Source organism: Dendrobium catenatum, unplaced genomic scaffold (assembly GCF_001605985.2).
Source record: "Dendrobium catenatum unplaced genomic scaffold, ASM160598v2 original_scaffold_31010, whole genome shotgun sequence".
Taxonomy (NCBI): domain Eukaryota; kingdom Viridiplantae; phylum Streptophyta; class Magnoliopsida; order Asparagales; family Orchidaceae; genus Dendrobium; species Dendrobium catenatum.
In genome coordinates, this window is record NW_021349468.1 from 232,320 (window position 1) to 241,976 (window position 9,657).

Sequence of the window (9,657 nt, forward strand, 5' to 3'; positions counted from 1 at the left end):
ACATTCATTTTCAATTTACTTGATGGAGTTATTGAGGAGATTGGAGAGCAGTTGGTTGTCCAGGTAGTGACTGATAATGCCAGTGCATACAAAGCAGCTGGTCAGATGTTGATGGAGAAGAGGACACACCTCTATTGGACACCTTGCGCAGCTGCATATTATCTTAACCCTCAATTTCAATATTCAGAGAAAAAATCTTCAAATCCGGAGGTTAAGCTTGGTCTATATCACTGTATGGAAAGATTAATACCGGAGCAGGCAGATAGGGAGCTTGCAGATTTACAGCTTGTTCTGTTCCGGAATAAAGAGGGTTTTTTTGGTTTGAATGCAGCAAAAACTACCATTTCTAAACGGTCTCCAGGTATAATTAATTTGGTAAATGCAATACACTTTATTCAGTTCTGAATTTTGATTATATTTTTTTCTTGAAAACAGTTGAATGGTGGATCCAATTTGGTGATTCCACCCCTGAGCTACAGAGTTTTGCTGTGAGAGTGTTGGGCCTCACTTGTTCTTCTTCTGGGTGTGAGCGAAATTGGAGTACATATAGTCAAGTGCAAACAAAGAGAAGAAATCGACTATCTACACTCAGAATGAACTCCCTCGTATACATAATGCACAACAAGAGGTTAAGAGATAGGAGGTTGAGGAATAAGGGGTTGAAAGATGATGAGGACCCGTTGGTGTGTGATGATCTGTCGTCTGATAATGAGTGGTTCATAGATGATGAGGCAGATTTATCATTATCAGACTTACAGGTAGAAGATCTAAATGTGGATGTATTGAGGGGCGAAGCAGATCAAACGGGTACATCCACTAGTACCACACCACACACATCTACTAGCTCTGCAAGTAAAGGTATATGTTCTCTGCCAGTCTTCCTGATAATGAGTGGTTCATCCAATTAATATGCTAATGATCTTTTCTTTTAATGAACAGGGAAGAGAAAAGTGAGTCATGTTGAAGATGAAGATGACATGGCATTCATAGATACAATTGGAGAAGAAGATTCACTTGAAGACCCATTTAGTGATGGGATATGATTTCATTTTATATGTTTTTTGTATTTTGGGAGTTTTGTTAAACTAATATTTTGTGATTTTGTACTTTGGGACATAATTTTATTGCATCTACTTTCTTATTTTCCAATATTGCTATTATTTTCCTGCTAAAATCCATAATTTTTCATTTACGCAATTCTGTGTTCGTGAGGCTTACGCCTCAGACCGCCTCGAGGCTTACGCCTCGCCTCACGGACGAAAACCGCCTCGAGGCGCAATTACGCAATTTTAAACCTTGGCGTCGAGATGGCGATTCTTATGCTTTCATTAAGAAAAGGGATCTTGACTCTCTTGTTGGCATCCCTTAGTATGTTGGCCTCCTCCATCTCCACTTAAGGTGGAGTAGATCAATTGATTATACTTTTTTTTATTTTTCCCTCTCTTTATAAGCACAAATTATTATTATCTTCTAAAAAAGAAACCATATCTATCCAATAGATATAAAATATTTGATAGATAATATGCATTTAATGATACAGCTCCACAAACTAACCTCAATAAATATCTTCAAAAACTGCACCATCAATGAAACTAGAGAAAGTAAACATAAGAGTAGATTTTCTAGATAATCGACCAATAGTACAACAACAACAATATCAAACTTTCATCCAATTACATGAATCCTTTTTCTCCATTGTGTTATGTTAATAGCCCAATTTTCTTTTATTTCAATAAAAAAAATGTCATTTATAATATTTTCTAACCAAATATTTTTAGGTCTACCTCTAACTTTCTTAATATAGGTCAAATTAATAAATCTACTTTCCTAACCGAGTCAGTGAAAGGCTGACATTTTATGCGACCAATTCACTAAGGCGACTCTCTCTAATCTTATCTTTCGATGACTCTCTCTAATCTTATCTTCCCCAGAAGCTACTCCAACCTTTTAATGCATATAATTGTTTTGCATTTTGTCTTTAAGAGTGAACCACTCATCCAACAGAGCATCTTCATCTCTGCAACACTTAACTTATGTTTATTATTATTATCATTTAATGGCCAATATTCTACACCATAAAGTAATTTTTAGAATAGAGTTTTGAAAATTTTAATATAGAAATCCCAAGTTTTTGAGCCATATCTTAAAATTTTAAAAAATAAATAAAGATTTCTTTTCACCACCTAGATCCAAACTAGCATCAATGAAGCTAGATTTTACTTAAAACTTGAGATGAAAAAGTTCCTCAACTTCCTCACCAACATGTGCATACAACATCAAGGCCAATGAAGAATATGCCTTAATTACTCTCTCACTTCATTGACTAATTTAGAACTAGAAGTGAGAGTCTTCTTTCTCATCTTTTACTTTGATTTCTTCTCTAGAAATAAATTCCAACAATCCATGAGTTTGAGCTTTGGCTTTTTACACTAGAAACACAATAGTCTTGTGTCCTGCTCAGTTAGATTTTCAATCATAAGTTTCTTTGTATCACTAGGCCGAGCTTTTTATCAAATGGAAAGAGACTTAATTGTTTCCTAAAATTTAATAACTTGATGTTAAATTCAAAGATATTACTAGCTAGAAAAGCTATTATTTATGAAAAGACTCTCATAAAGCCCCTTCACATATCTCATGAATACAAATTTATCATTTAACAAAATTTCTAAAGTAGATGCGTTCAAATTATATCATCATATCCATTTTTCTTCTTTGTGTCTAATGGGATAGAATTAGACTTTCAATAATCTTTAAACTTGATTGTAATATGGTTGGCATCTCATAAATTTTAGATTGTGTATAAATATCTTCCGGATCAGGATAATCGTAAACCATGAAACATGCTTCTTAAAATACAAACCAATGGTCAATTACATTATCCTTGATAAGGTCATTAAAGTTAAAAAAAAAAAATCTCCAAATTTTCCTTTGCCTTGAACAGAAGGTATTCATCTTTCTTTCTTCTCTGGGATCTTCCTAATTTTTTTAATTGGCTCTCTAATGCATGAACAATTATTACGTCCTCTGACCTGACGTAGCGCTACGTTCGACCGCCAATAACATGTCGCCACGTGCTCTTACTCTTTACCGCTCGGCCCGATGACTTGACCAGTAGCGGAACCCGGTAATGCTATGTTCGCGATTTTCTCAGTATTGCTCGGTATTTGCTAGGTATTGCTTTGCAAAAATGAGAAATACCGCTATGTGAAGACCAATACCATGCAAATACCGAGTTGTACCGAGTTTTTCTACAACTCAGTACAACTCGGTACAACTCGGTATTTGCTCAGTATTGCTAGGGATTTGCACAGTATTGCTAGGTATTTGCTCGGTATTGCTAGAAAAAACTCGGTACAACTCGGTACAACTCAGTATTTGCTCAGGATTTGCTCGGTATTGCTAGGGATTTGCTCGGTATTGCTAGGTATTTGCTCGGTATTGCTAGAAAAAACTAGGTACAACTCGGTATTTGCTCGGTATTGCTAGGTATTTGCTCGGTATTGCTAGAAAAAACTAGGTACAACCCGGTATTTGCTAAGTATTTGAAATATATCCAAAAGGTGATGGGATGTTGTTCGGCTCGTTAAGGATTTAAAAAAAACGCACGTGCGAGAACCAAAAAACAGCGGGACGGGTCGGCGTCTTTTCTTCATGCTACGTGGCGCTAAAACATTGGTGGCCGAACGTAGAGAAGCGTACGTTCACTGGACCGAATAAAAGTTCCTAATGCAGGTGGTAGTCTTTAGGTGAATGCTCTCCTTCTGTCAATACACCTAGTCATGGAGTAAATTATGGTGTCACCTTTAGCAGAAAAGTCATCAAAGGAAGCCATCATCATTGCCATATTTTCCTTTAAAATATAGAGATACTATTAAATTATCTATAATCTAACCTCATAATTGTTGATCGTATTTTCCATAGAAAAAACAAGAGTGCAATTCTTATTAATCTAACCATATCAAAATTCCTACGAATCAAAGATATGATTTGAAACTAACTTGTTTTAAAATTGGGGTGCGGAAGACTTCTCCAACAATTAGAAAAAAACATATTTCAGGAATTATGATGGTGTTTATAACCCTAAGAACAAAATTTAGGGTTCAAAAATTGAGTAATAAAAGGGTGATTTTTGAATTCTAAGAGAGAGAGAGAGATAGATAAGGGACAATATCCAACTTAGAATTCATAACCTATGAGTTTGGGCCATGCCTTGGGAGGCGTTCTAATGGCTTGAGTATGAATCCTAGACACAAAAGAGAGATAGAGTTGTCAATAAATTTTTAGAGGAATTAAAGAATTTCATTCTAAATTCGACTATTTCATCATGCTTACATTGAGGCCAATTTACAGCCTCAATTGATAAGAATAACCATACATTATTGTAAACCATTGATTAAGACACCCTTCCTATCACTAGCTTAAAACATACTAAATGAAGATGACTATGACTTAATTCAAAAGAACATTTTCATGGATCTCTTTTAGGTTGGTTGACTATGTTGGTTGACTATGATAGGATTAAGCAGAATATATAGGTGTATTTTGAGTAGTTTCCTTAATTTGCTCCACATGTATTTCTCTCTCCTCCTTGATTGTCCCATCTTATTAGAATTTCAATTTGCCAATTTGAAAGTTAGTCACTTTTCAATAATTGCACTTCTAACCTTCCAATAATAATTTCACCATTTCATAAGAGCCTCCTGGATCATCATGCACTATGTAATATGTACTATAGTAGTATAGCTTCAAAAGATTTTATTGGCTATAGTGCAACATTCTCTATTAAAAAATATGAACAATGCTAATGATGATTAGCAACAGTCATTTTCTCCTAAGGGGTTGCTAAAGTCATCAGTAATAACATATCACTATGCCACATAATGGTGTTAGGCTTTTTCTTATTGTTCTGAATCTTCAGAGCAATGTCAAGGGAGACTAGCAATTGCCCCTATGATCTCTACCGCCTTGGTTTCTTCTAGATAATAGGAAGAAAGCCTACCCAAAACTTAACTCAACTCTAGTAGTTAGATGGGCCATCAGCCACAAATATTTCACCTTAACTTATAGATGCTTCCCCTATAGGGGTGTGGGCAACATATTAACATCATAATATAAACTTGTCACACAAAAATCAAAATAAAATAAGATATCAATATAAGAATTAATAACATACAAATCGAAATAAATTCAATACAACAATTATTTCTCTCCTTCCTACTATTATACAATAAGCTATGAAATAAGCCAGCAAAATTAGTATTTCTAAAGTCAAAAGTCCACAGTACTCTCATCATTTAGGGGGCCTTCATTAGAATCATTTTCATAATGAATTGTTTTTCCCCAACCTCATTATGGATTATGTCAATGTTCTCCCAATATTTTTCATCATTTTCGATCTCCATCATCTTCTTCTTCCTCCCTAATTAGTAAGAATATTAATTAATATATAGAATAATAACTATATTGATGGCTACAACTTTAATTACATCCCATTTTCTAGATACCTTATCTATTTATTTCTTGCTAGTTTGTGTTAGACCAATTGATCTTGCTTCAATCCTCATCAAAGAAATAAATATTGAGATCTTCTAATTGCAACATAGATGGTGTAACTTCATCATCATTATCCATAAACCATTCATATATGTTGTCATGTCATTACAAACTAAGGGATAAAAAGGGATTTTTATCATCCTCAAAAGCATTTTTTTCAAATGTCTATCATTTAATCTCTTGTCATGCATGATGTAAACTAAGTTCATCCTTAAGGTAATTAAAATACTTATAATTTAGATAAGAACTTGATTGTATGTACTCCGTCGCTTAGCAAAGCTTGTTCTATGGATTTCATTCACAATCAGATGATGAACATGTAAGGACAAATATTTAATAGCAAATTGCAATAGTCTAGAGTGCCTCACCAAACTGAATTCATTATTTAAAAAAATAAAATAAAATTACACAATTAAAATTGAGAGAATCCTACCATATTTCCTTTTAATGCAACTGTATCTTTCGCTTGGAGTAGTCTACATAATATGTAGGTACGAAAGAGGGGAGAAGGGGGTGTTTGAGAAGAGAGACGCTCTGGTCTGTCATGAGAACAAGAGAAAAGATGTGTGTGAGGCAAGAGAGATAAAGTGGGTTAATAGAATAGTTTTATTGATTGTATTTTATTTATATTTCTTTGAAAAAAAATCCTAGCTCTAAATTGCACAAACTTAAGCAAAACTGATGTGAAGCATGCCACACATATCACACCATGAAGTGTGTGCCTCATCGTGAAAAAATTGTTAAGGTAGGTCTCATATCATGCAATTTCAAACCATGACTTCAGAGAACCAGTTCCACTATGATTCAATCAACCCAATATTCCACGAGCTCATTAAATATACATTCAACTCAAGTTCTTCCTAAAGATCAGTAATAACTTGAGCATCAAAGGATTCTCCAAGAACTTCATCCTATCAAGGAGTTGGTTGGTCTCTTGTATTGATTACTTGCATACAGGTGTGTCCAAAGGGGAAGATGTAGAAAACCTATGAATTCCACAGTTGAAGACATAGAGGATGTGACTTCACTCTACCGACAAAAGAGAACATTATTGACACGCGAGCATTATGTACTTAACCATAATTATAAAAAAAAAACTTAACCTTCTTTCAGCTACTTAGGAACCCCAAATTACTAAAAAAATAGAGTTAATATTACAGATAAGATAATGTTCAAGAACACCGCAGAGAGTCTAGGTACTTTTACTTTCTTACCGAACTCATGACAAAGTGCCTTTCTCATGATTTGAAATGTTTAGTTACAACGGGAAAGTAAAAAATTCTAACACTGCATCTCCACGTTGCATAATTAGGATAATGGTTAATCATAGAATTAACATAAAGTCACAAATAGAAAAGTTTTGAATTATGAGAGTTAATCGAGTGCCCATATTATTCAAGCATGATAAAGTTCTACACTTTGTTGTGCTTGAAGTCTGAGCTCATCAAGGAAATTTAGTTGCTCTGTGTTACGGGTACATAGTACTATTGAAAAGTATAGAAGCATAACTGTAACATGAGACCATATGAAGGAGAGTAATACCATATATGAATCTTCAAGTAACAAAGGCTAAAGAACGAAACTTTCAATAGGCTCTCCAGATCACAATTACGACAATCCAAATCTAATCCCGCATATTAAAATCGTATTGCATCGAGCAAATAGATTTCCCATATGATCCAGAAAGAAAATAAAAAGCTTAGCTAATCAGTGCCCCAGGAAAGTAATAAAAAAATAATTTCACGAAAATAAAAACAAAAAACAAGCAAACCCTAATCAAACGATCAGCGAGACCTTAATTACCGAAGGATCAACGATTACGCCCTCAAAATTAAAAAAAAATTAAAAAATTCAAACACACCAACTCCACAAAGGTGCAAGCCCTAAGCAAACAATATTTTCAGCTCCCTCAACTACAAACAGAACAAGACTTGACAAAAAGCCATAGAGTGAGCAAATAAAAGTAGGGCAAAAGAAGCAGAAGACAAAAAAAACAAACCGGTAAGACGATGACGAGGATTCTCAAGGGCCTCCACGAGGAAGGAATCAACCTGCGGTAGCATTCCTCTCTCCTCCACCTCCTTCGCAGAGCCAATAACCTCCGCCGGCTCAGATGGAAGGCATCCCAGAGAAGAGTCCATCTTCTTACCTTCTATCTTTTCCCCCCTTGTAAAGGAGAGGAAGAAGAGACGCGAAGATCCCTCTTGCTTTTGTGCTTTCAATCCGAAAGAAGACGACGAAGCGACCGCCCCCTCTTTTGATTCGATAAAGGGAAAAGAATAGAATATAATTCATCGATCTCAGCCGTCCACGGATATGCTCGAGCCGTGGATGCTCCCTGTGGTATGCTTGATTCGATTTGTTTAATATCTATTTTCTGGGACGAGATCGGGTGTGAACGGTGTTTTTGGGAGATCGCGATCTGTAAATCTGGACCGTCCATGATGACGCCGCCGGAGTGAATGTTCCTTATTGGTCGACTCAACGGTTGAGAAAAAAATTATTTAGGATATTTTATATTTCCATATAAATTATCTTTGAATATTTCTATTTTTTTTAAATTAATTAATTGTACATATAATGTAATGTTGGTGATACCTGCAATGCTTTATGGTGCCAAATCTTGTCAATAAAAAAAGAAGCATAATACTTGGTTAAGTGTTGCAGAGATGAGGATGTTTAGGTGGATGAGTAGCTAATCTTTATAGAGATAGGATACGAAATGAGCATATACGTGAAAAGGTTGGAGTAATTCCAGTGAAAGATAAGATTAAAGAAAGTCGCCTTAGATGGTTTGGTCACATTAAACAAAGGCCTTCCGATGACACGGTTAGAAAAGTTGAAGTATTAGATTTGACTTATGTTAAGAAAGGTAAATGTAGTTCTAAAAAGACTTAGTTAAAAAATATTAGAAATGATCATTATTATTTTCATTGACTTTGCTTGGGCCAATCCAGCGATGAAAAAATAGAATCATTGATATTTGTATATTGTGATGTATTTAAACCGAGGAAGATTTTAACGGTACTTTCAGTATTTTGTCTGGATGGGCATTTGAGCAACTGTGTTATAGTGGGTTATCGTTTATGCATCTTCATATTATGTTAGAGAATCATTTTGGAACAATTGAGTCCTTTTTTTTTCATTTATATTGTATTCTACCTTCTTCCTCTTTTGGGGCTTGTGAATTTCACAACTCGCGATTATTCTGGACTCATTGCTTTTGGGTTTGCCTTTTGGTTGCTCTTGTACCTTTGTAATTATTTTTGATAGCGAATAAATGAGCGTTACTCTCAAATTAAAAAAAAAAAATTCAATGTTTGATCATTAAGGGAAATTTTTATAAGAGGATGGTTAGACTTGCAATGTTTTATTGTTCAGAATGTTGGTCATTAACAAAGAAGCATAGTATTAAGTTAAATATTACAGAGATGAGGATGCTAAGATGGATGAGTGGATTTACTCTTAGAGACAAGATACAAAAAATGAGCATATAGGTGAAAAGAATAAAAGCCTTAGATGGTTTGCTCACATAAAACGACGGCCTTCTGATAACCTGATAAGGAAAATAGATATAATATATTTGACTTATATTAAAAAGAGGTAGACCTAAAAAAATTTGATTAGAAAATATTAGAAATGATATTTCCTTATTAAATTTAAAGGGAATTTAACTTTTAATAAGAAACAATGGAGAAACATGATTCATGCAGCCGACTCCACATAATAGGATAAAGACTTGATGTTGTTGTTGTTGTAATGTTTGATCATTAACTAAAATAACTTCAATACGCAATTCTTTTCGGCAACTAAAAGAGACTTCAGATCTCTTTCCCCACAATCTATCAAATATACAATGTAATAGCAAAATTGAACACATGTTATTTAATTGGATCAAATTTATCTGAAATTAAATATGCAAAAACGAGTAAATACTTTCAAATTGTCAAATATATAATTTTGTTCTGTTAATTTTATCAACAAATTCTTGTGCAGATTTGAAGTATTAATTGATTGCAGATTTATATTAGATGAACAAAAAAATATAAATTAGGTACGCTCAAAGAAGAACATACAAAACTCCGAAATATTGGGTAGCTCAAA

General features: G+C 34.2%; 2 protein-coding genes across 2 annotated transcripts in view; one reads left to right on the forward strand and one right to left on the reverse strand.

Moving 5' to 3' along the window:
* The window catches only part of LOC110097311 (R3H domain-containing protein 1), a 29,746-nt gene extending 21,935 nt beyond the window's left edge, over window positions 1–7,811 (reverse strand). Inside the window, exon 1 of the mRNA XM_020823602.2 lies at window positions 7,553–7,811. Coding sequence (XP_020679261.1) covers window positions 7,553–7,694 — 142 coding nt within the window. The 5' untranslated portion in view covers window positions 7,695–7,811. The remainder of the gene's footprint in view (window positions 1–7,552) is intronic.
* LOC114578448 lies at window positions 154–931 on the forward strand. The gene is made up of 2 exons (XM_028691637.1): window positions 154–361; window positions 436–931. The coding sequence occupies exons 1-2, from the start codon at window positions 235–237 to the stop codon at window positions 906–908; spliced, it is 600 nt and encodes a 199-aa protein (XP_028547470.1). The 5' UTR covers window positions 154–234; the 3' UTR covers window positions 909–931.
* Window positions 7,812–9,657: the final 1,846 nt, after the last annotated feature.